Source organism: Rousettus aegyptiacus, unplaced genomic scaffold (assembly GCF_014176215.1).
Source record: "Rousettus aegyptiacus isolate mRouAeg1 unplaced genomic scaffold, mRouAeg1.p scaffold_m13_p_17, whole genome shotgun sequence".
NCBI classification, from domain to species: domain Eukaryota; kingdom Metazoa; phylum Chordata; class Mammalia; order Chiroptera; family Pteropodidae; genus Rousettus; species Rousettus aegyptiacus.
This window is the reverse complement of record NW_023416292.1, coordinates 36,639,914-36,666,084: the sequence shown is the minus strand read 5'-3', so window position 1 is coordinate 36,666,084 and position 26,171 is coordinate 36,639,914. Positions and strand designations below refer to the sequence as shown.

The window sequence follows — 26,171 nt, the reverse complement described above, 5'->3', positions numbered from 1 at the left end:
AGCCAATAAATAAGAGATCTTTTGCCTTGGAAATACATTTTCCAAAATTACAATGTACATACTAGCGGTTTATTCTCATACTTAACCCTTCTTTCATGAGCATCTTTTTTCTTTCCCTTCTCTTCTACTACATTTCTTTGTGCTCTGTCATTGAACATTTATCAGTCTTTAAAGGACATTACTTGATCTTCTCCATTTAAATGACTACGCCGTTTTTCTCGCTCATATTTTCAGACTTCTCCAATGGATCCCTGCTTCACCCTCCCTTTTTATCATTCCACCATTCTCTAGTAAAATGGCTTCTGCCTCAACACTCTATTATAACCAATATTTCCAAGGTCAATTTCAAGACAAATCGTAAAGATTTTTCTTACTCCTTATCTTCTCTCAAGTCTCTGGCACTATTGATCACATGCTTTTTTCTTTTTTTTCCTTTTTATGGCATTTTAAAAGAATATTTTTTTATTATTCTCTAAGATATAAATTGCCTTTTTATGTTCTTGGAGGTCAGATTAAATTTTCCTTCCTCTCTTCGTACATACATCCAAACATCTAGCGTGCCCTATATTGTATATATTAATTCAAATACGGGTTGTAAGTTGCTGATATAACCAGCTCTAAGTGGTGTTTTCACTTTATGTTAAATATATGGGTTTTTCCTTCTTCTGGGGGAGTTGCACAGTCCCTACATAGCGAATCTAGAACAGGTCATTCCAAAAAGAGTTACTTCGTCCTCTACCCCTAAATTCTGGAATAACATTAATATGGGGGTTGAGGAATTCCTAATTACCTTTCTGGAGGCACATAAATGCATTCTTGTCGCAGTTTGATTTATGGCTATCCAGTTCACATTCTTTTAGATGTAATTTTTAAAATTTATTTATTTATTTAAATTAGTTTCAAGTATATAGTACATTGGTTAGACATCTGTATAATTTAGATGTAATTTTTGAAGAAGTTTTCGGTCCTTGTGGCTTATCTCTCTTTGGCCCTCCCAACTATAAAAAGAAAATACATGAGATTCAGACAATTTTTCAAAGTGTCACCACTCTAGTTCTCATCACAGGCTTTGTTTTCACAAGCTGGTCAGGCTACATTTTCCATGCCTTCTGTACTTTTGTTTGTTGAGGTGTGCTTATCCCTTTTCCCAGACTCCTGCCCAAAGCAAACACATCAAGGACTGCAGGTACCTATCAGCATTGATGGGGAATATCACTTCAGTCTAGGCTATGAATAGTAGAAAGGACCACAGTGAACGTTCACTTGCCAAACAAGTGTTTGTTTCCTTCATCACATTCATTTAGTTGTTTAAGCCAGTGTTGCCCAATGAAAATAGAATGTAGCCACATTAGTAATTTTAAATTTAACAAAGCTAAAAAGAAACAGGTAAAATAATTGTGACAATGTCTAATCTTATCAATCTTATCTAATCTAGATTTAAAATACTGTCATTTAAATGTGGATCGGTATAAAGTTATTAATGAGGTATTTTACATTCTTTTCTTTTTGTGCTGAGTCTTTGAAATCCAGTGTGTAATCTGTATTTATGTCACACTTATTTTGGACTAGCCACATTTCAAGTGGTTCGTGGCTACCATATTAGAAAACATGGGAGTGAACTATTAAAAGTAAAAGGGAAAGGAAGTGGAAGAAAACGAATCTATATTGTCAACTATATTTCAGTTTTTGTGTTGTGTGTGTTTTTGTTTATGAATTAGATACTTTAATCTTTATCTGGGAGTGAGATATGGTCTCTATTGTATACTGGAGCAAACAGAGGCGCAGAAATGTTAGATAATTTTTCAAGTTGGTTTTGTTCATAAATTCAAGAGTGTGAATTTAGTCTCGGGTTTGGTCTCTTCCCATCTAGATTGATTTTAAATACACTGAATCCTAAATTGGTTGGCATGGTGGGAAAATTGTTTTTTTCTAGATTGGCCACAGCTACTATAACAGGTTTGGGGATCTTTTTTATATTTGCCTACAGAGGACATCCTGGGAACTTCTATAGTTACACCATAAATAATAGGAATGGTATTTCTGTACTTGTATTTAGATTGACTTATTCTATGTATTCTGTGAAGAGATCGACTTTCGTACCTCCATTTCATTAGCCCACTTTGAAGAACTGAGTGCTGAACTATTTGGTGGCAGGCTGGACCGTGAAAAGGAGGCTTTTATGAGATGAAAAGTTGGAAAGGTCATATAAGAATAGCAATAACAGTGATGACAATGGTGATAACAGTTGCTAACATTTATCGAGGTCTTATTATGTGCCTGTTACCATGCTAAGCACTATTTACAGATCAGTTCATTTAGTTCTCACAAGATGCTATGAAAGTGTATTAGTATTATTCCTATTACACAGATGAGGGAATTGAGGCATAAAGAATTCATATGGACCCATCTGCATTCCAAAGAGAGACTGTCTTCTTCACCTATGCAAACCTGAGGCATCTTTGAAGACTCCACCTCTTCTAAATTTTTTATAATGATTTTCTAACTTTTATAACTCTCTTTAATAATAAATGTTTGCACTCCTTGTCTACAAACTAGATAGTTTCTATATAACCTACTCAAAATAACCCTCTATACTACATTTTCTTATTTTAAAAATGATACATCTTTCTCAATTTTTCTTGCTACCATATTGTAGCTGAAAAGGAAGAATCAACCTTATTGTTAACTAATGTGTAACACGTAGCATAATGCTTGACACATGACAGCTTTTTAATATTTTTTGTCACTTAATTTACTTTGGCTCGTGATGGTGGCTCTCTGGTGGACTAATAGCCACTCTGGCCTTACAACAAATGAAGATTATATTTATTCTTGGTAATATGCCAAGATAATTACATATCTGTTGATCTGAATAAAATAATTCATATTTTAATGAAATATTGGTAAATTATAAATATAATAAATATTAGTATGTTATATCAAATATATATATTTGATATATATTTATATATTAATAGATGTATTTATATATTTTGATATATATGTATGTATGTATGTATGTATGTGTCTCCCAGGTATGAATTTGGGCAAAAAAAATGGATTTAGAGAAAATGTATTTCAAGGTCGGTAATGCTGAGATAGAACATCTTTTCTGTTTTGGGGGGCAGAAAGGAATGAAATTAAATGAAAAGAGGGAATAGAAAGGGAGAAAGAAGAGTTGTTTTAGTTCAGTGGGCCCTGAAATACACTACCTATGTTCCAGTCAATGTCAATACTGGATTTTATGAGTCTAGAGTCTATATTATTTTTAAAAATAAGAAATATAAAATTACAAACACAAAATTAGGTACAAAGCCTGAGAAGCAACTTGTGTAATTCAGTAGCTCTAAGGTATAAGCTTCATTAGCTTCCTAATGAATCAGCCTCTGGACCCAGGTAGGATTTTCAGGATCCCTATGATTAGAGAGTCATTTAAGCGGCAGCACAATAAACAAAGACCACTTCCTTTTTTTCCAGCAAACTAAATATGTTTCTGTATTCTCTATCCATTTCCACTTTAACATATCTTACATTTTTTTAAGGATTTGCACCACTGAGGCATTTGCAGAGCTGGGCATGTAGAATTCCAACCTCATTCATGGCTTCTTCTCTTGATTTTATTTAGTTTTCCATAATTGCCCAAGAACAAATCAATCTCTTCATGTTCTGCTACTCCTGCAATCTCAGAAGGATGCTGCAGGTTGGATAAGTAAGGCAAGATGGGGTGAGGAAAAGAGATCTTCAGCTCTAAAGCCACTAGAAGAAATACTGCTGTGACCGATGGAGAAATATGAAGATAAAATGAACACCAGGAAAGGACTGGGACATAATTGCAGCTCCTGCCATTCGTCCTTGTCCTTCAGCCACACCAGAAGTCCCAGTAACCATATCAATCACACACACAGCCACTGTGCACTCGGAGTTAGACTTTTTTGTTTTTCTGTTTGGTTTTGTTTTACACCATATATTACATCATAAAAATTCCATCTAATATTTAGGCGGCTGGCTAGTTCTCTATGCTTGGTCATCTGTGTGATCCCCAGTCACCAACCTATGGGCAAATCCCTCCCATCCCACCAATACTTTCAAATCTACTTAATTTGTTTCCTCCCTGCTTTCTTATTTTCCAATTTCTTTACTTTCTTTATAACCATAAATTTTTGTCGCACACTTATTATGCGCTGATTCTCCTCATAGAACTCTAGTGGGGAGACATAAAAATAAACAACTGAAACAATATAATAAGTTGCATGATAATGGACCTATATGTAGTTCACTCTATGGTGTGCGTGTGTGTGTGTGTGTGTGTGTGTGAGTGTGTGTGCCTGCATGCGTGCATGTTTGTGTATATACATGCGCACACACACTCATAGATTAGTATGATCGATTCATGAGGTATGAAGGTGAGTAAAAAATTAAAAAGTACAGAGGCCAGCTCTTGAAGGATCTTACAAGCTATGGTAAGGAATTTAAATTGTGCTCCCAAAGGTAATGAGAAAGCTCTCAAAGAGCTTTAAGACAGGGCATGATGCAGTTAGATTTAGATTTTGGAGAGATCGCTGTAGCAGCCATGTAAAGAACAACCTGTAAGAGGACTATATAATATGGAGTGGGGCCATTTAAGAGGCTATTACAGTAATTCAGGAGAAAAAAATGTATACTTTAAATATTTTTAAAAACTGAAGAAAGCAGTGGGAGTGTGAACAAAGTTGTGGTGATGGGCTGCATCTAGAGAACTTGGTTGGTGAACAGACTGAAAAAAGAGAAGGAATATAAGATGATTCCCAGGTTTCCTGCTTGGGAAAAGGAAGAATTTGGTGTCATTCTAAGAGTCAAGGAATACAGGAGGAGGAGCGTGTTTAATGCTAACTACTAATTATTGTGCGCTTACTGCAAGCCTAGGAGATACTAAACACTCAACGTGCATTAAGTAATTTTGTCTCAAATTAACATCACAAAATATATATTGTATGTTGAATTTAAAAAAGAAATTAAATTCAAACCTAAGCAGCTCTATCCCAGAGCCTTGGGATAGACACTAGTGTTTATCAAAGTATGGTGTGCATCAGAATCGCCGAGGGTACTTGTTAAATAGATTCCTGGGATCAACCCAATCACTTGAACCAGAATTCCTAAAGCGTGGGGACTGGACTCACCAGGTATTTCTTATGTACCTTAAAGTTTACATACCACTGCAATACATAGAATCTATTACATCTTGGTGGAAGGAGGGTGACAAGTTCACTTTTTTTTTTTTTTAATATGGAGATTTTAGTGTATGGAGCGCGCCACCCAGATTGCCATCTCAGCAGAGTGCACAAATATCTTCAGGCTGACTTTGCTGCTGGGACGGTCGGACCCACAGAGCTCAGGCTAGCTAAGGCTAGTGTTGCTGCCACCAGTCCAGGGAGGTTTGGGTGAAGTGTCACACACAGGAAAGGTGGTGGCGTGGGATAAATTAACACCAACCTGAGCCTTCCAGACTCCTTTGTACTTCGTTCAGTAGGTTTTGACACATACCTCCAAATACGCCCCAAGCATGAGATGTCTTTGTGTGTTTTCTTCCTTAAAATGCTTGCAAATTCTTCTTGCATTTTACTCCATAAAATGTCTGTTTTTAATACAAAAACATGTTTAATTTTGTACCAAGGGGTGAAATGAACACTCTAGAAAGCTGCAGTGTTGCTGGTGACTCTATTTACCCTCAAGAACGCCCAGGGCTCTCTCTCTAGGAGCACAAATAGCCCATTTGAGAAACGTATGGTCTTTGCTTGTATAAGTCTAAGCTCCACTACTAACTTGCAAACATTTCGTTGTATTGTTTCTGTGTTCTTCACAATGTTTTTGACACAGTGAGCAGCTAGTGAATTTGGAAGAGAGGCGTTTGAAAGGAGTAAGGAGTATGAGAGATCAGACTCACTAGAAACCAATCCCTTTTTGAAAGTGCCTCATTAGAAAGTTCTCTTCGAGCTTCTCATGACTAAGTGACCCCTTCAGTGGAGAATGCTTTGGTTTTCTTACGCTCTCTTAAGTCTGGTGGCTTTCGGAAAATGGACTTCGAGTGTGTCTTGGACTTGCTTTCTCGTGTGAGAGAAAAGGGAACAGTTCGTGAGAATTAAGTCAAAACTTTCAGGATTCAAAATGCTCAAACTAACTCTCGTACCATGTGACAGCATCAGGACTCAGAACATTCCCATCACCTCACAATATTTTAATTCCCTTCAAGTCACTTTAACCTAAGATGCAAACAACTCGCTTCAGCTCTGTTATTAAATGCAAGTGTCTGTGTTCTAGTCTATTTCAAGACTACCTGTGAGATAAAATATTATACCAAAGATTTTTAAGTAATATTTTTTAAGAAAATAAACTTTAAAAAGCAATTTCCTCACCAATTACAATAGTGTCATCTTACTACAGAAAGACATCCAGTGTTTTTCTGTAGACATTTAATGTCTACAGTGTTTTTCTGTAAATATTTACTTTCAGACCCACTTGATTACATTAATATTTACTTTTTTTCTTCAGTATATGCAAAGTATATATTTAGATTGCTATATAGGTATCCACTTTTGTGGTTCGTGTTTCGAGAATATGTTTGTCTCCTGCTTAGAAACTTGGTCTTCTTGACCTCTGCAGCCTTCACCAGTTTGAAAATCCTAACCATAATCCTCTGTGGGGATTTACACAGGTGTCTGTTATGGCCCGTAATCTGTAGTATGGCTTCTAGTATTCTTGCTGCGGAAAGGTTAAGCCTTCCTGTCTTTATTCCTGAGTAAAAAAGTTCACACGGTGTTAGCATTGTCAGGCAACAGATTGAAACAAGCAGCAGCTTCAATCAGGCCTTAAGCCTGTGTTTATGCCGAGGAGGAATCTTTGTGATGAGCGAAGGGTTTCATTAAAAAAAAGGAGCAGTCAGTTTTTAACTCCAGAGGTCACAAACGAAACTCTTGATCTTCTATTATTCTTAGAATGGTCTTATTTCCCAAACGAAAATTTGGGACTCTTGCTCTGGCACATACGTAGGTACTTTCGTCATAGCAGTTTCAGAATTGAGACTAAAGTTGAGACAGTCCCATAATATTCAGGCTATATTGTTACCATGTGTACACCCCACACTGGGAGCCAACATGCCAAATAACAGGGCAAGTTATGAGATCACACTGCCATTCGTAGAGACTGCTGTCCTTTATGTCCAAAGAACATGCTGCTTTGTGGGCTTTTCCTGTCTGAGGACATGCAGCATTTACCCATAGCTGTGATCATCAAGGCCTGTCAGTTATCTTTCAGATTTCGGAACAGATGTCCATCATCTTGGATTGTATATACCTCTGATTCTGATTTCTCTCCGTTTTCCCTAATGCCAGTTACAAAGTTCCAAGTCCTGGCAAGAGCACCTCAGCATGACCAGTGAACATGAGCTCACAGACTCACAGAAGTCTGAGTGTCTTCCGAAAAGTCATGGGACGGCCCTTCGCGTGTTATAGCCAAGCGAGGATCCCGGGGCAGAAAGAACTTGGAGAAAGGAGGAGTGAGCAAGATGGGACTGGGGGTTCCTCCCACCAAAAATTACACCTCTTATGTAAAGAGGCTAGTCACCAGCCTCCCGGAAACTGTCCCATTTCATTGGCTCCCAGTGAGCTGTAGCGAAGGAGGAGAAAAGGAAGCCATCTCCTCACGATGACAGCCCAGCCTAGCAGTTAAAGCGTGCTGCTCATGGTTCATCTCTCTGAGAGATCGGTGGTAGACTATGCTACCCCTTTCTTCGCCAGAGCGATATCCATTTCAAAGTCACAGTAAGAACAGGTTGGGAGTACTATCCCAGAATGCCGTTTCTGCTCCCCTTGTCTTTGTGTCTTTTTTTTTTTTTTTTTTTTTACTGTCACTTACCAATAAAACAGGCAAGGACTAGCCAGATGCAAATGGGTGTGAGGTAGCTCTATCTCACTGTTTTTCACTATCAGTGTTAAGTGTTAACCCAAATGTTTCTCACAACCATTTGGAAGTATATGCCTGCCTGCTTGGCACGTAACTTAACAGTTCAATAGCAAATCTCCCATGAGAATTTCCTACGTGGCCAACTGTCATTCCCAAAAGTTTGCCAATAAGTAAAGCTTGGAAGGGCAAGTTCAAAATGGCAGGAACCACAGCTATTACATTCATACTGTTCATGTAAGATTTTTTTTTTTTGTAACAGAAGGGTCTAGCACATCTTAGGTGAAACGATGGTCTTTTTAAGTGTCACACTTGCCAGAAGGAAGACACTTCCATCAATAGGAACGATGAAAGCATATCTCAAATTTTATTTATCCCTCTAAGTTCTGAAAGCACGTTAAGGAAGAATAACAACATATTCCACTTTGACTAAAGCGCTAATTAATAACTAACTTCAAGTCTCCCAGAGGTAAAATATTAATGTTATATTTTAAATGAAATTAGGCATCACAACATTCTTTCTCTTCTAATTGTTATAAAAATATTTAGCGGCAATGTTTGTTTAATTATTTAGGCATCTCTTAATGGTGTAAATATTACCAGCACAGTCATAAATATTTCTGCTTTGTCCATAGACAATCAGTTAAGGATCCGTTGCTTGTAGGACTTAAATTAAGATCTATTTAAGGTGCCTGCTGGCTATAAAATAATTACTTATACTTGCTAATGCCTGAATCTGTTGGATTTAGCAGCAAGAAGTGTTCTTTGCTTTCACAAGTAGGGGAAAGTTATTTTTCTTGTATAAATTTCATTGTTGATGGTATTAGAGAGGATTAGGGTGGGGTTGAAGTAGTTGAAAATTTAATTAATCTAATCCCTTTAACAGCAATTGTTTTTTATTGATAATTCTCTGTAACAACAGTATTACAGATCACACCCATATGAAATATTTACACTAAATATTTTAGCATAAAATATCTCTTCCAGCGTTTTCTTCCTAAGGTGGTAATGTTTTCGATTTATTTGGCTCTCTTCTTTTTTTCTTTCTCTCTTACCTAAAATGCAAGGTTCCTTCTCAGGGGACCAGAATGAAATCTTTTCTTTTTTTCCCTGCTAATTTTCTCTCAATATCGTTATCTTTCAGTAAGTCATATTAATGGCCATCAAATCATTAATCTAAAGAGCATGAGTACTATGAAATAGGAATGAATCAATTGATTTTTTTTTTATGCATCTACAGTCATTTGGTATAGATTCTCATTTGAAATGATTTGTTTACTCATTGCTTTCAATAAATGGTTATGCTGCTGAAATTATCACTAAGAGTAGTGTCAGACGAAGGACAAAACTATCATTCTGGTCAACATCTGATCATCTCCAATGTAAAGTGGGAATTGTTCTTAATCTGCTCAAATGTCACATTATCCAGAAGAGATTTTCTCTAACCTCCCAATATAAAATTACAGTTAGTAGACCTCCTCAAATGCTGTTCTTCCCTCTAATAGGTTTTATTTTTCTCCATAGCAGTTACCAGCATGTAACATTATAAAACATTTTATGTTAGTTTACTTAATGCATTCCGCCACACCACTAAGATGGATTCTCTGTGGAAAGAAAGGACTTGGGTTTGTTTACCGCTGTATCTTGAGAGCCAAGACAAGTGCCTTAAATATAGTGGTATAGTAGGCAATCGGTAAAGCATTATCGAATGCGTGAAGCTTTTCTCTCATTTTTCACGTGCCTAAAGCTCCAGATCAGTGCAAAGCAATGAAATTTTCTCCTTGTTTTGGCATGCGCTTTGGTGGCTCACAACTCGACATAAATGTAGGCATTCATGCTGAGCTGGGTGTCCTGCCAAGCCCCAGTGGAAGTGCCCCTATGGTACCAAAACAGACTGAGTGCTTAATGCGGCCATGTCTGCATTCAAGGACTGAAGCTGTGGGTTGTGCAGCACTGTTTGGCATCCATGTGTTTACGTTCTTAAGAGTGATACAGAGCAGCAACTCTCAAAGGATGCTCTACAGGACAGGACCTACGTGCTATATAAGTAAGGTCTACTAAAACAAAAAGGGGCTCCATGGTCAGATAAGCTTCTAAAACTAAGTATTACTTGAAGCTATAGGTATTGCTTGCATCTTAGATGTATGGTAACATTCATTAGGGATCTCTAAGATGAGACCATCTTGGGCCGTGTTTCCCAAATTCATTTGAAAGTTGACTTTTTCTTTTTTTTTTTTTAACCAGCCAACTCTGTTCTAAGCCTGGGTTGCATCAGAGGAGATCCATCGACTTGGGAGTTGAAGAGGTCAGGGCAGGGGCAGGAGAAGCGGGCCCTGGCTCTGTCCCATATTCACTTTGTTTTGTGACTTTGGGCAAGTCACTTGACACTTCTTTATTTCTCAGTTTCCTCTTCTATAAGGTTGGGATAAAAAAGATAACCCAGGATAATGTACTTAAAGTATCTGACTCGTAAGTGCTAAATAAATGGTGGTTATTGTCAATACCTTTTATTGAATGTAGGAATGAATGCTTTCTAGACAGATAGCTTCAAGTATACTTTCCAAGACAGGTTTGCTAGTCTTGACCCATTTCCCAGACTCAGCCTGCTGTGCCTCCTTCTTCGTCTCGGCACCCTGTTCCCATCTGAGAAGCTCTGTGCATCTAAGCTGAAGTCAGAGAAATCCTATCTTTCTACACAACTTACTACAAATGCCTGATAACTCACGTGGTGTATCCTGCAGAGCTGATATCCTGTGTTTCAATACCCTTGACCTCAGATGAAGACACTTTGTCAGGAAGAAAAAGGGCAGCATCCAAGCTAATGATTGTGCAGATGGCTGCATGCTAACAGATTTTGAAGGGACCATAGTTTTTCAGTAAATTTCAAATGAAGGTATGATTTGTGTAAATCTGACCCCTTCCAGTAAAATGTGCATTTACATATATTTAGAATTTATAAGTCTTGACAGATTCCACAATATTTATAGCCCTCCATAAAAAGCCTTTGCCTGTTTGCACAGCTTTGCATTTGGCTCTCTGATATGCTTAAGAGAGTTTAAATAATAATAAATTTGGTGATTTATTCCACCTGGAACAGAAACTTATTTTCCCCTCTTGGCTCGTTTTGAAGGGAATACTATAAATAGTGGCACAGACGCTGGGATCAGGAATTGGGAACTGAAATTCGAGCGAGGAATACAGAAACATTTCCATTATCACTGATGCCTTGAATGTATTTTTGAAATAGTTCTATTCCTCAAATAATGTACCGTCTCTTCTTTCTCCTGCCCCATCTCAGTTATACTTGAGTCCCCCACACCTGTTGCCAGCTTTAGGATTCAGTTGCATTAATGGGAAAGAGAGAGTGAAAGTATTAGCTGACTAGGTAAGAGAAAGTTGCCTCTAGGGAGACCAAAGCAATTCTCCAGTGTTCATCTTACATTTCACAGGAGTCAGCTGGTAACTGAGCATCCCTGTCTACGGTGTAAATTTATTATTTGAGACCAAGCTCATGCATCCTGCAGGTGTGATGAAAAGCTCTCAGTTCTTGAAAAAAAGAGGTGGGGGGTGTGTGTGGTGGGAAATCTAGCTATAATTAAAAGAGAAAGCCTAAGGACATTGTCAGAGAGTCTGTTCTTTCACCTGTCCATGCTTATAATTGCCCAGTACGAGATTAGAAAGAAATACCTGAGTAGTTGACTCCAAATGACGCCATCTGTTTCCTTAAACACAAAATAAACAAAAATCAGGGAGCGAGTTGTTCTCCGTAGAGCCCACTGATGAAAGCTGAGGGCAGCCGTTTCGTGTAGCATCAATAGTGTTGTCACTTGTGGTATGACGAGGAGACTCAGTTCCAGCCTCTTGTTTGAATGGACTATGAAGGAAGCAGCCTTTGTGAGAGGGAAAATAATATTAATGGCTAACATCACGGAGAGCTAACTCTGGGCCAGCACAGAGTGACGCCTCAAGTGGCAGTGGCAGTGGCTCTTTGCCACACCCTTTTAATTAACTTCTGGGTTTTCCTGTCCTGGCAAGTTGGAGCGCCTGCCCACCTTAAGTGTTTCCTGAGCCATCACCTCGCCTCTAGCTAATGGGATGGCAGATGTTTGGGCCAAGCCCCAGAGCCTGTAGTATACCACATTTTAATGATTTGTGGTGAGCAAAGTAAATGCTTTAAAAGCAAGCTTCATGAAGCAGGGACCCTGTTATGTATGATGGATTTGAAGCAAAGCAAAAGGGAGCTGAATGTCGCATGGGGGTATCGTTCCCAAACAGGACACAGGTATCTACAGTTGGTTCATTGCTAATTCTAAAGCTTTGCTTGAAAAAGGACTTTTGAAAGAGCTGCGCTCTTGAGGAATGTCCTCGAGGCCTGGAGGAATTTCTTCTCTTTTTCTAAAGCATCTTTCTAAGAGGACACCAAGGTATTGAGCGTGTTAGACAGTTGCTCAGTGTCTTGGAGCTTCTGAGACCATATTATGGGTCTAACACATATGGGATAAATACACTGTTTTCATTTCTTAAAGCCCATGAAAGGAAACAAAACAAGAAAATTACCATATTGCTTCTTCTTTTTTTTTTTTTTTTTTTTTTAAGCTATTAAATAAGAGAATGCAGTTAGGGCAAATAAAAACAACTGTAGCAAACAGGTTTTTTCTTCTTCTCTTCTTCCTTCCCTAGTCTCTTCCTCAGCAACAGCGCTATGGCAAGACTTGGGTCAAACCCATGTTTTCATGCACGCTCTTCTGTTCTTCTTCCCTAGGGCAACCCGTACATGTGCAATAATGAGTGCGACGCGAGTACCCCCGAGCTGGCGCATCCCCCCGAGCTGATGTTCGATTTCGAAGGAAGACATCCTTCCACGTTTTGGCAGTCTGCGACTTGGAAGGACTATCCCAAGCCTCTCCAGGTCAACATCACTCTGTCTTGGAGCAAAACCATTGAGCTCACAGACAACATAGTTATCACCTTTGAATCGGGGCGTCCAGACCAAATGATCCTGGAAAAATCTCTCGATTATGGACGAACATGGCAGCCCTATCAGTATTATGCCACAGACTGCTTGGATGCTTTTCACATGGACCCTAAATCTGTGAAGGATTTATCACAGCATACGGTCTTAGAAATCATTTGCACCGAAGAGTACTCCACGGGGTATATGACAAACAGCAAAATAATCCACTTCGAAATCAAAGACAGGTTTGCGTTTTTCGCTGGACCGTGGCTACGCAATATGGCTTCACTCTACGGACAGCTGGATACAACCAAGAAACTCAGAGATTTCTTTACAGTCACAGACCTGAGGATAAGGCTTTTGAGACCAGCCGTCGGGGAAATATTTGTAGATGAGCTACACTTGGCACGCTACTTTTACGCGATCTCAGACATAAAGGTGCATGGAAGGTAAGAGAACTTCTGTCTGACGTGAATGAGAATGGGTGTGTTTAAAGAACACGCCAGTGTGTTTGTCCGGCAGCTGTAAAGTGACATTTGTCACTTTCTACTACAGCCTTTTCTCAGGAACACCAGCCTAGAGGTAGGTTCTCTGAGACCCTTCTTACTCAGCAGTAATTTGTGATCCCACACTTGTCACTAAACCAGAGCCTGGCAGGATTTCTTATCATTTAAACCAAAGAAATAAAGTGCATCTTATAAAGTACACTGAAAAGCAAGAAATACGTATTTCTATTGTTTTCAAGTGCAAGAGAGGGTTTCAGCAAGGTATAACTCTGTGTTTATGTTTTGTTATATTACATTTAAAAAGTTCCAGAAGTGAAAGTTATGTTTCTTTACATTTATTAAATCAGAAGCAAAGCGTTTAGGAAACACAATGCATTTGTTAAAAGGGGTCAAGCAATATTTTTCAGATTCTGGGGTGTTATTGTCTTAAAAAGATATGCTACCATTTAAAATACAAACCTGAGTTAGGCTCTTTTTATTTTGTGAGTCATTTATAGATGGACCAGAGTTTAAATATTAATGGTCATAATCAGGCATATCTTTGGTTTCGATAATAGGCCAGAGACACAATTGAGCAGTTTTCCAAGAATTTTGGAGATGTTTAAAAGGAAAACTTGAGTAATGAGAACCAAGAACACCAAAGTAGAGATTTTCCACCAGATTTTTAAGTGTAATATGTTATCAAAATAAGCAACCGATGGCAGTTGAAGCATAAGATAATGAGTTGAAAAACTGAAGTTGAGTGGACTGTATAGCAAAATGGAAAAAAAAAGCAAGCAAAGCAAAGCAATAATCATCCCCAAAATGCCAAGGTAGTCTTAAATCAGAACATATGAGGATCAGAATACAAATGGTATATAAATCATATAGGTTGAATTAAGTGCTCATCAAATTTAAACAAATAAGGCAGGACTCATTCCCTGGCATCCAGCATCCCTTAGAGCAGGGCAGAACTCAGAATCTGGGGCAGCATTAAGGGTCCTTGGCCTTTCAGAGGGATGTCTCAGCCTATCTTTGATGATGGTGCTGTTGTATTTATGCACCAGAAGGAAGCAGAGGTCCCTGCTGTTCAGGGAAGGGCCATCGTGGTCACACGGAAGGCTGTGGTGGGCACGACCTCAGTACAGTGGTAAAGGTTTCAGAATCTCACCTGTGAGAATTAATAGGAACAGGCGACCACTTTACTCTCAACTTTGTTCTAGCTGCATGTTCCTCCTGGAAAAGCCGAGAATCTTCAGCAAGGATGCCTCTCTAAAAACTTTTAATTAAGGGCCTGGTGATGTGTAATGACTTTTTAAAAGCAAAATAATATTTCAGAGAGAATTATGCCCTGGTCCAATATTGAGCTTGTGGGTCCCAGAATGTAGAGGACAGTGCATGTATTTGCGGGGGACCAAGGGAATGCAATATAAAGAGGTTGCCTCAAACACGAGTTTGCTACTTGTGATCGAATGTAGCCATTATACTCATGAATATTTTGGCAAAAAGTGATCAGTTTCCAATATCTTATTCTTGGGGACTATAATAATAAAAGTAATCGACATCGTTATTGTTAACAGTAGCATTCCACAACAAAGTAACAAACGTTCTGTTTACCTACAAGAATAAACGTCAAAATTAATAAGCTGAGATAGGAATTTGAATCCTAGTGTGGGCTACATTTTTAGGCAGAGACCTCTAGGTCACTTTCCTTGCAGTCTGAGAAATCCTTACTGTAAGCCAAAGTTCTTAGAGCCCAGCTTCCCCGAACACTCTCATTTTCCACTCTTAAAGGAGGCAGTCTTGTACAGCGTTTTTGTTGAGAAATAACCATCATGGGGACTTCTTTCTCTTATTGCATATTCATTTTTTATTTCCTTTGATTATCTAAAAATGAGTATAAATACACTTTAAAGCAATAGACGTTTTTATGCATTCTCTCTCGGGGTCAGACATATCATCTCTTACCGTTGGGATGTTAGAAGCGTAAAATCCCACCAGATTTACCACTTTTCCACCAGTCAACTGTAAGCTGGTGAGGAAGCAGCCGGGCAAGAGAGAAAGGTCCGGTAGAGGTGATCCCTTTCCATCAGGTCCCACTCTGTCACCTCCAAACTCTGTCCAAATTCCTCAGGGCAAAACTGATGTTGGCATATACTGTGCTAGGCACCAGATGGCCAGGGTATTTTTAGTCTTAGGGGAGGGACTGAAGAAGCAAGGCCTGATGGCTCGGGCGTGTCTCCAGCTTCTAAGTTATATAAGGAAGATGGATCCACCAAAGGGAACTGTTGAACTGTTGCCTGGTTCACGGGCCTTTCAAACATAGAAGCTGATAACACATTTACCCTTGAAAATTTCAATTTGTCTTTTTCTCATACAGCAAATCATCTAAAGGAGGACTGATCATTCAAGGATGATCTCTAAAGAAAGTTCTAAACATTTTTTTAAAGAATATCATAAACTTTCCAAAATATAATGGAGGCCTTTGTTTCCCACATCTCCTTCTTCCTCCATCCATGAAGTGATTGCAACATTTAACACGCCTTTACATGCCTACATCTGACATGATAATTTTCTACTTGTCACTCCACCACCGCCCCCACCATAATGGCATAAATTATTTGGGGAAAGTGGGTAAATATCCACAGAACAGTGGACAGAGAATACAAGGTTTTTCACCTTGACATATTCAACTATAAAACAAAAACAATTGTAGAATCTTCGATTGAGTTGACTGACTGCAAATTCCAGCTCATGGCTTCTTGTGCACACGTGTACACAGTGTTTATGTTCTATATTGGCTACTATTGTTTTACGTAGAAGTGATGTGCTGATTGTCATAAGACTAATGTTCTTTTTGGCATGTGACACATCTGGTACCTATTTTACTGGAGACAGAAACTATAATCCCATCAGAAAAGTCGTAGTCCTTTTTCATTACGAATTTATTTTGCTTCCATTTACTCCCTCTCATTGTGTGTTTATTAAGCTAATGAAGGGAAAAGAGGAAACATGGCTGTTGGCAATCTCAGCAACTCTGTAGTACTTACATTGTTCAATAAACCTAATAATCTCCGTGGACTAATTCTGACTTACGGGTGTCCCTCTTTAGTAAATCAGGGTGATTTTCTCTAGTGAATAACAGATGAGTGCAGTGCGCCAGTACCTTAATTACAGAGTGGCTCTCTTAGTCTTGATCTCATTTTAATTTACTGGGTAATACTACAATAATATCACTAATGGAAGGTACATTAAAGGGCATCAAGTAGCATTAACTGTATTTAATTATGGTACTTGTGTTAATTAACTGCCGAAGCAAGATGGTTCTAATGGCCAAAAAGGTCGTCTAACGCATAAATAAAATCTACCTAAATGAGAGGTGAGAAAAGGAATGAAGAGTAGATGTTTGTTTGGAATATCTTTTTATACTGACAGGAAGTTAAACTCGTGAACGGTTAAATATAATGTCTGAAATGTTTTCTGAGTTACACGTGGGAAGTTTAGATTTTTAAGTACCTTGTTTCCTTCTAAGCTTTTGATAATTAAACTGAAAGGTTGAACATTATATTTTTCTGATGCATTGGTTTTATGGAATATAAACTCAACGTTATCTATTGTTTCTTTGAGGAGAACAGTTTCAAGGAAGTAATGTGATTTAATGTAATAATTGTTAAATCTGAAAGACAAATGAACATTTGATGATATGCTCATTTATTTGTAAGATATGGCAGCAATGTGTCAAGGTGCTGGTTTCAGACATAAGGTAATAGAAATTCTTTTTCAACCTTACAAACTTTAAAACAGAATTGTGTAAGAACTTTTCTCAGTGGCCTAGAAAATTTGAAGCCACATTTCTATTACTTGCCTTGTTACACAATATTCCTAAACATAATTACCAATAATTTTTCTCACTGGCGTTTACTCAGGTCTTACCCTTTGCAGTGCCTACCCAAGCTCTTGACAGGTAGTTGGCATTCAGATACTGTTTGCATAATTGACTTTTCCTTCTATGCCTCCATCGTTTATCTCCAAAAAAGGATCCAGGCACAGAATCTTTGCTTCTACAAACTTTTTGGTGCTATCTTCACTTCGCTCCCACCCTCGCTCAGAACCACGCCCTCCCTGTCTCATCCCAGGACCCGCAAAGGCCCAGGGACAAAGCTGCTGTAACTGAAAGTCAGGAGTGAGAAAGTCCCCTGCATCCGCACCCTCACCCTCAGAGGGGATCAGAGAAGTTTGTAAATCCTCACTGTTTGAATGTCACCACCTTGGTATTTGCTATAATTAGGACAAAGCGAGGTTGCAATTTACTTCCTTCAAGCAAGTCTTTCAAATGGTTAGTGGGAAAATATGTGAAATTAGGTACGCAACAACACCAGGCAAAGTTTAAAAGTATAAAAACAGTAGGGCATTCTTCATATTTTCTCAGATCATTTGGGAAAAAAATCATGTAACACGGAAGTCATCTGCTAATTATAAAAGGCTTACCAGTTATCCTGCAAGTTCTCTAAGTCTTTTTCCTAGCCGCAGTTTGGATAAATCCACCAAAATATTTACTCTTTACCTCTCATATGAGAGGCGTCAAAGTATTGGGCCTGACATTTGTTCATTCTTCCCAATTAGTCCTAATTATTGAGGTTGGGTTTTAACACTGCTTAACAGATTCTGCTTTTCTAACACCTTCCTTCTGTCACCAATAAATACTTATTCTCCACCCTGGGACAGACGCTGGGTTAGACACTGGACATATGGAGATGCACAAGGCACAGGCAGTGCTCTCAAGGAGATGATATCCAGAAAGGGCACAGACATGTAAAGAAAAAGGACGACAACACGGGTTAGGCGCTTTTACCGTGTGAACGTGTAAAGTGCCGTGGCAACAGAGGAGGTACTAATTTAATTTCAAAAAGCTAACAAAAGCTCTGATGAGGACGTGACATTTGCATGGCGTCTTGAAATATGTGCTTTAGAATGCCAAGGAGTCGGGGCAGAATGGATATTCTAGGTGACAAATTATGCTTAAAAGCAACACAGCAGGTTAAGGAACTCTGCATAGTTGAGAGTTGGGAGAGTGGACAAATCCAGGGAGATGGCCTTTCATCTTCTCCCTGTGAACCTTCGGCATCTCCAGGAAAGCCTTGAAGGAGTCTTATGTTTTGGCCTCTGAGTCTCCCATGCATACGAAAAGTAAAATTATATGGGTTCTCATATATCAACTGAATGCATGCGAGAAACATTCTAAGGCTTTAGTGTTAGACGATATTCCAGTGTGGCTGCGTTTAACAAGGAGACGCAGATAGAGACAAGGAGAACCGTGAGATCACTTAATTGAGCCCTGTAACTCCAGGTCCTGGTGCGCAAATGGAGAGAGAATCCAGAAAAGCTCTCCAAATTCCACAAAAGCCATCATCACACAAGGGTTTGAGATTTGCTTACAAATTCAGTAAGACTTGGTGACCAAACAGATTTTAAGGAAAGAAGGACTGAAAGACACACCTGAGCAGGAATCCAAGTAGAGAGTCCAGTTAAGGATTCGAAAACACTGCCCTGGTGTTGTAGAAAGAGTTTCGAGTTGGAAATACAGACATTTGAATATTATCACCCTACATTTGATGGTTGAAGTTCAGGGAATGGATAACATCTGTATGATAGGGTTTTTCCCCATGTAATTACAAATGATTACGATCATTTATAGAACATTTACAGAACACCATGGAATACTGTCATTTAAGAGGTAATTTCTGAAGGAAATTGAGAAATAATCTGAGAAAGAGAAGGAAATCAGAAGAGGGGAATGAGTTAAGGAAATTCTAATAGCTCCCATTAATATTTCAGTAATAATCCTTTACATCTGTATAGCAGTCAGGTTATAAGGTTCTTGTCAGGCACCTTCTTTCCATTAATCCCCACTACAGACTTGCGAGGCAGGTGGTGTTTAACTTCGTCTTACAGATGAGAAAACTGAGGACCTGAGAAGTTCCCTGACTTTCTTTTTTAACATCCCACACCTACTAGTGATGAAATCAGGTTGCTAATTTACAAACTTTATTCTTTCTCAGTATGGCCTAAAGAGAGCTCGGTACATACAGGAGACCCACAAAGTTCCCCAAGGTGCCATCTTTAAGTAGCAACAATGAACTATTAAATCTTGTGGCTCTGCCCTTCCCAGAATGTTCTGGGAGTGACCCTCTCCATGACTTTTGGCTCAGTATTTTACGAGACCAAGTTTCTGTGTGTTTATATGAACTCCTTGCCTCATTTTTATCAACTTTGTAATATGTTATTGAGCTAATTTTTCATATTGTGCTAGATCTAGATATTTTACTGCTAAAATAAAATTATGATGATAGCTTCTCATTTTCTGAAGGGAGAAAAAAAATAAATGAACTGAATTTTCTCAATATTAATTTTTCTTTCATATTTTCCCATAAACCTTTAATACCAGTAACTACTTTTGACTAATGGGCATCATAGAACACTACAACAAGCCACAAATATTTAAAGATAAACTTAGGAAAGGCCAACTTAGCTTATTTTAAGAAAATTTATTTTTTAATTGAGGACAATCTGCTTTTTTAACTTCCACATATTAGTCCACATTTTCTCCTCTAGAACTATGGTGAATATAAGTATCTGCCTCTTTCATATAACAAAATTTCATAAATTTACTGTCAGTGATTCTACCCCCTAAGTCTTTTTTTTTTCCAAGTTAAATGAATGTTTAACTATTCTACTATCCAAAAAAACTTCAATTTAATTTGCTCTTCTTTTAAAGGGAGAATGAAGTTCAATAAATAAGAGTGTTCAAACGAAAAGCTTAGTAACTATAATTAAAATAAAAAACAACACTAGCATTGCTATGTAACTCTGGCAGAAACACTTAGAATAAAAATTGATGGTGTGAACCCATCTTAAGTGGACAACTGAGTGCCATTCTGATTTAGAGCATAGTTTTCACATCCTAAAGGATTTCTTGAATTAAGAAGAGAACATATGCATAAGCAGCTCATTTTCCTCTGAGCGTTGCCATTATAAGGAAAGAGCGTTATCTAATAATTCCTCCAATTAAATTATGAACTTCATTAGTGTGCAGAAAAACAACCCCGTTTAAGAGCTTGTCTCTTCATCCTTAATTCCTCAGCACCGTAGATATTTTTTTTAAAACTAGTGGGCCATTGAAGGAAAGACGTCTCTTTCTTAAGAAACATAAGGATAGTTAGGCGAAATACCACACAATAAAAAAAGTGAAATAATTTTCTTCCTCACTTAACTTCACATTTGTATAGGAGGCTACATTCCAGCTGCTCCTCTGCAGGCCCCAACAATGGGAAACAGGGGTGCACTCAGCAATTTCGGAGCCGTGATTTTTTTCATCTGAATTCAGTGGTTGGCATCTTTGGAAGGTCTTGCTGTTTCTTGTCCCTAGGATCAGAGGTATTTCCTGACATATTAGAGGTCACAGCCATTGGTTGATATTTTGTTCAAGAGTTTTTATGGATCTGTGTCATCGGAGGTTCAGTAGAGATGCCATTTCCATTCATTCTGCAAATACGGTAACAAATGTGTTAAGGGTATGGGTTTGATTGTAATAGTTTGATTGTGTGGAACGATATGTTGATTTCATTGCAATGTAGGTCTGTATGCCAATTCTATAAGCCTCCTTTGGAATTAAATGTGTTTATTTGCCAGAACTAACTGCACTGCATATAAATTAAGGATTGATATTCCTGCCTCTTTTTTATAAGTACGAAAAGTATACCTAAACAAAGTCAATCACCCTGTTGCAAAGGGGGAAAGGAAATTTTTTAAACGATTCATGTTGAGGCAAATGAGTTTGTTTCTGAACTTCCACTTGAAGAATAGTGAGTGAATGAATAAACTAGGTTTTAAATATGTGCTACAGGAGCCTCTCAAATTCTATTGGTCTGCAGGTCCCAATCTAGAATATTATGCAATCGGGATAGCTACAGTACTAGCTCTTTCTTGCTTTGTGGCTGGTACCTGAGACGGCTGCTACAGTGCTTAGGATGTATTGAGAGGACAGAGAGCAAAGCATTAGGATCTCAAGATCATTAATTGTCTTATTTTAAAAGGAAACATTGGCTAGAAGTCGAGAGAAATGGGTTCTAGCTCGAGCTGTGCTAATAACTCCAATGAGCTCAGAGCAAATCCCAACCTCTGTCAGCAGAGTCTCCACATCTTCAAAGTGAGAGGGTTGCAACATTTCCTTCTAGGAGAATCACTATGTGTATTAGCATATTAAAGGCCCTGAGATGTCCTACAATAAAGAAACACATTCATTTTATTTAACCAGAGCCTCCCGAACTTACTTAGCGAAAAACATCTAAAGAACCAGTGTTAACAGACTCATGTGGAGTAACAAGGTCACTTCAATCCCCAAAATCATTGGACTCTTCGTGTGATATAAGGAAATAAATGAGAGCACCTCATGTGTGTGAGTGTGTGTGTTTGTGTGCGTATGTGTGTTTGAATTATTTGTACTGCTAAGAACAGATGGATATTTCACAGCAAGGTCTTGTTTTAATTATCATCCCTCCTTTATTGCTGCTGCATTAATTAGGTGAAAAGAATGAGACTATCTTCAGGAAAGGCTAGCCTTGATAGGGAATACCTTGCTTTTTTTAACTGTCGCTCTTATATCTTGAACCTTGGGGAGTACTGTGTATTTAAAAATTATAGGAAATTAAGTACTATATTGGAATAGATAGAGATATTTTGGTTTTGTTTTTAGGCTGGAGATATTGTGATGGAAGAGTCAGCAAAGATGTAAAAAATGAAATGCCAAGTGGTACAATCTGGTACGTTTTAGAGATAAATAGAGATAGTGGAGGATTTCTAGCCCTCTCGAATGTAAGCTCTTCAAACTCCGATTACAGAAATGAACCAAAATCATGAATTTACAGGAAAATAAGATGAACTAAGATTTAATATATTCCTTTTTATTTTTTTCCTTTGTTTAGGAAGATACTCTTGAAACCACTGGCTCATTTTAGTTAAATGCATGTCGCTTCTTCTTTTGCTCCTTAGGAGTGTTAATGAATAACAAATGAGAGCCCAGTAGAACTAAATGTGGTTTACAGCTAAGGGATATTGCCTTGCCTAGGCATGGCGTTGCTACCCTGGCCACTCTTACTCATTTAGTCTTACCAGAATTTCAGGGAAGCAAAGCTGTTACAACATATTGGCGACATCCATGTGTAATTATAGGTCCTCCAGTGCTGCTGCAAATAGGGAACAGATGGGGGGGAGGGTGGGCCAAGAGATGATGGGAGCGAGGCGTCTAAGAGGTCAGCAGTTTGGCAGGCTGAGAGTAGATAGCACCACGAACTCCCGTGTTGGAATTATATCCAGCATGTGTGCCAAATAGTCAGAGTCATAGCATTGCAAAAACATTTCTTTTAGAACCGAAAGAAACTATGGAATAATTTAATCTAACTCCCCCTTTGTCAGATATGAATCAGAATGGTTAATAAATTAGCCAAGGATGATACCGTTGCATAACCAGAATTCCGACCCCGATGGAACTTGTGTTTTACTCACTGATCTGCCCTCTGCATAGAACGAGGCCTGGAACATAGTAGGGGTTCGAAACGTACACTGAGGGAATGAATGAATGGCTGTGTAAACCAACCATTCTCAGTGTCTACACTCCTCCCTTATGGCCTCCCGCGGCCATCTTTGTGTAATCCTTACAGAAGGAATATAGGAATTCCTTCTATAAGGAATACACAAGGGACTACCGCAAGGAAATTGGAGCTAAGCCCGATATTTTTGGTTATACTTTATCTAATATACTGGAATTTTAAAGCTTCAGGCTTAAATCAGTTGTCCAGAGTTAGAGAAGAAAATTTATCAAGGAATATCACCCTACCCAGACACATGTTGTCACTTTTATTATTCATCTGATTGGTGCTTGTAAGACCAGAAATTGTGACTCATTTTTTTTTTCCCTCTGGGTAAGGACAAGTCCATGAAAAGAAATGGACTTTTTTGCCCATCCTCATGAAATTTTGAGTAAAATCACAATCTTACTGTATGTCTCAAGCTGTCTTTAAATGATGTTCGCCTCTTGGGTTCAGCAACTAAGGAGTTAAAAATGTATGAATGCTATCCACACTTCAAGCTGGTCCATATTCTAGCCCAGGTCCCCAGTACGTGGCTACAGCATCCATCGGCTCACCCTAGTCAGTTCTGCCGTACAGAAGCCTGAGAACAAGGTGGTAGCGGAAGGAAGGCAGACACTATGTCCCGGGCCCAAGACTGACAAGTGGTGACAGAAGCCTGAGAACAAGGTGGTAGCGGAAGGAAGGCAGACACTATGTCCCGGGCCCAAGACTGACAAGTGGTGACTGGATCTGCCGGGCCTTGGGACAGAAACTTAGCCAGGCAAATGCGTAAGAGGCCAAGGCAGGAAGGTTCCCCTCTCCTGTACCTCCCTTCTCCATTTCAGGATTTCCAGGTAGTTCTCAGCATCTCCCAAATCTACACCAAAGCTCTCTTTCTGGTTATGGCCAGGCATTTCTCCTGCAAATGACAACGAGAAAGTCTGGACTAAATGCGAAAGCAATTCCTTGAAGGCCCTAGAGAGAGACCAGAAGCAGGCAGATACATGGAAGGGAGTTGCTACTTGGAAGAAAGGAAAGGCTTTGGGTGGGTTTCCCTTTGTTCTGCTTTTCTACTAAATTTTTTTTAAAAAAATACAAAAGAGACTTAAATGTTTCTTTTCCCCTCACCTCTCCCTCCGCCGACATACTCACAGGGCTCTCTCAGTCAGTCCTACAGTTTCTCGCAAGACAATGGTGAGGTCCAGCTAAGCTCTCGAACCCCCCTCCCATGTGTTTAATTTGTTACCAAACTTTCAAAACACTTTAACAGAACAAAAAGAAAAAAAAAAAATGTGTTTCTGTATTTGTGGTGTGCGGGACCCTATAAAGTCACAACGCAGAGCAGCGACCCATTTTGCAGGGGGCTGAGGCAGTAATAGTGTATGACAGGGGAGAGAGAGATGGGTATCTATAGTATATTAACAAATTTCATCCTCGGGAGCCAGAAGTGTGATGGTGCCATTGATAATATTTTAGAAGTTGAGAGGAATACCTATTTGAGACTACAGTGAGCTCATATTTTCACTTAAAAGTGGTAATAGCCTATGGGAAATTAGAATTATGAGACTGGGAAAAGTATGAGAGAGGAGACTTAGATATGACAGGCATTTGTCAGTGTATGTATGAGTAAATTAGCCTACTGATAATGGCCTACACGTAGAGTAAATTGCTTTTTTACATTTACAAGTTTCTTGTACATTTTCGAGTACAAATAGTTACTTAGATATAAGCAGATGGCAATAATTATTATCTTTACCGATTGCAGCCCCAATAATTCTGAATGACACCAGAATACCTGGGAAGTACTCTGTACATAACCGTGAATGCATTCACATCGTTAATATAACTGGTGTCATAGGACAATGTTTGACTCTTCAATGAGTTTTCTGGCTCAGCTGGAAAATATACGAATAATAAAAGCATAGAAAATAAGATTTTGCATAGAGAGTATATCACAAAAATATGTTGAGAATGTTTGACTTTGGAAAAGTTTTCTGATTTTTAAGAAAGAAAAAGGAAGTGATATTTCTTAGGAAATCTTGAAGATACAAGAGAAGTCTTTAACAGCATGTTGCATTTTTTTACACTCCTACCCAAGGTGAGCAGTTCAGGTGAGAAATCTCACCCACACTCACATCAGAAGCGTTTTTTTATTGTCCAGCCTCATGGCTGACTACAGATCAAAGAGAATACAAGGGTGCGGCATATTCCCATCTCAGTTCCAAGGGACATCTCCAGCTCCCTAGAGCCACTCAAATGCTCTTCGATTCTCAAAGCTCTGCCCAGTTCTCTAGCCATTGTGAATTTGGGGAGTCGGCGGATCACAGCCTAGGAGTTGTGGCGTTTTCTCTGTTCCAGAGGGAGCCACTTGGAGGAAGAGATAAAGCATGTATTAATAGCAAAGGAGAACATGGCACAACCTTCTTAACCTCAGCAGCAAGTAGAATGTAAAAGGTATAAAATCCCAAAATGTGTAACAGAAAATTAAGATAGGCCACAGGACGTCAGAAATACATTATAATTCAAAGAGGAAAGAAGTTCATTTTGGAAACAACAGTAATCATTTGATAAACTTGTCGATGCAATACATTTTACAATTTTAAGGATAGTTTATGGCTTAAGAAAAGAATAACCAGTTATGTTTAGTTAAATCGAACTTGCATTACAAGCTTGGTGAGGACATGACAATTGGTAGTAGTAAAAAGGAATAAAACATCATTTAACTGGGAACCGAATCACATGGATTCTAATCCCAAAATTGTAACGTGAGAAATAAAAGGACAGTAGTCCCCCGCCCTATGCAAAGGGGAGAAGTTCCAAGACCCCCAGTGGATGCCTGAAGCCACATGTAGTACCAAACCCTATATCCGCTCTTTGTTTATTCCTATACGTACAAACCCATGATTTATAAATGTATAAATTTATACGTTTAATTTATAAATTAGACAGAGTAAGAGGTTAACAACAATAACTAATAATAATATAGAACAATTATAATAGTAACTGTAGTACAAATTATGTGGCTTACTATATTGTATCTCCCTTCTTGTGACGATATAAGATGATAAAATGCCTTATTAAGCTGAGAACTTTCACCTTTTCACTTAAAGGAAGCTCTTTACAGTTTCTTTTTTGGAATGTCCGAATTGCCAGCTTCACTGGTCTTGTGCTTTG

The 26,171-nt window shown here is 38.6% G+C and overlaps 1 protein-coding gene across 3 annotated transcripts in view; it reads left to right on the top strand.

Moving 5' to 3' along the window:
* Positions 1-26,171, top strand: part of NTNG1 (netrin G1) — a 278,672-nt gene that overhangs the window by 130,031 nt on the left and 122,470 nt on the right. For all 3 annotated transcript variants that reach the window (XM_016159798.2, XM_016159796.2, XM_016159797.2), the window contains exon 3: positions 12,695-13,335. In XM_016159798.2, coding sequence (XP_016015284.1) covers positions 12,695-13,335 — 641 coding nt within the window. The remainder of the gene's footprint in view (positions 1-12,694; positions 13,336-26,171) is intronic.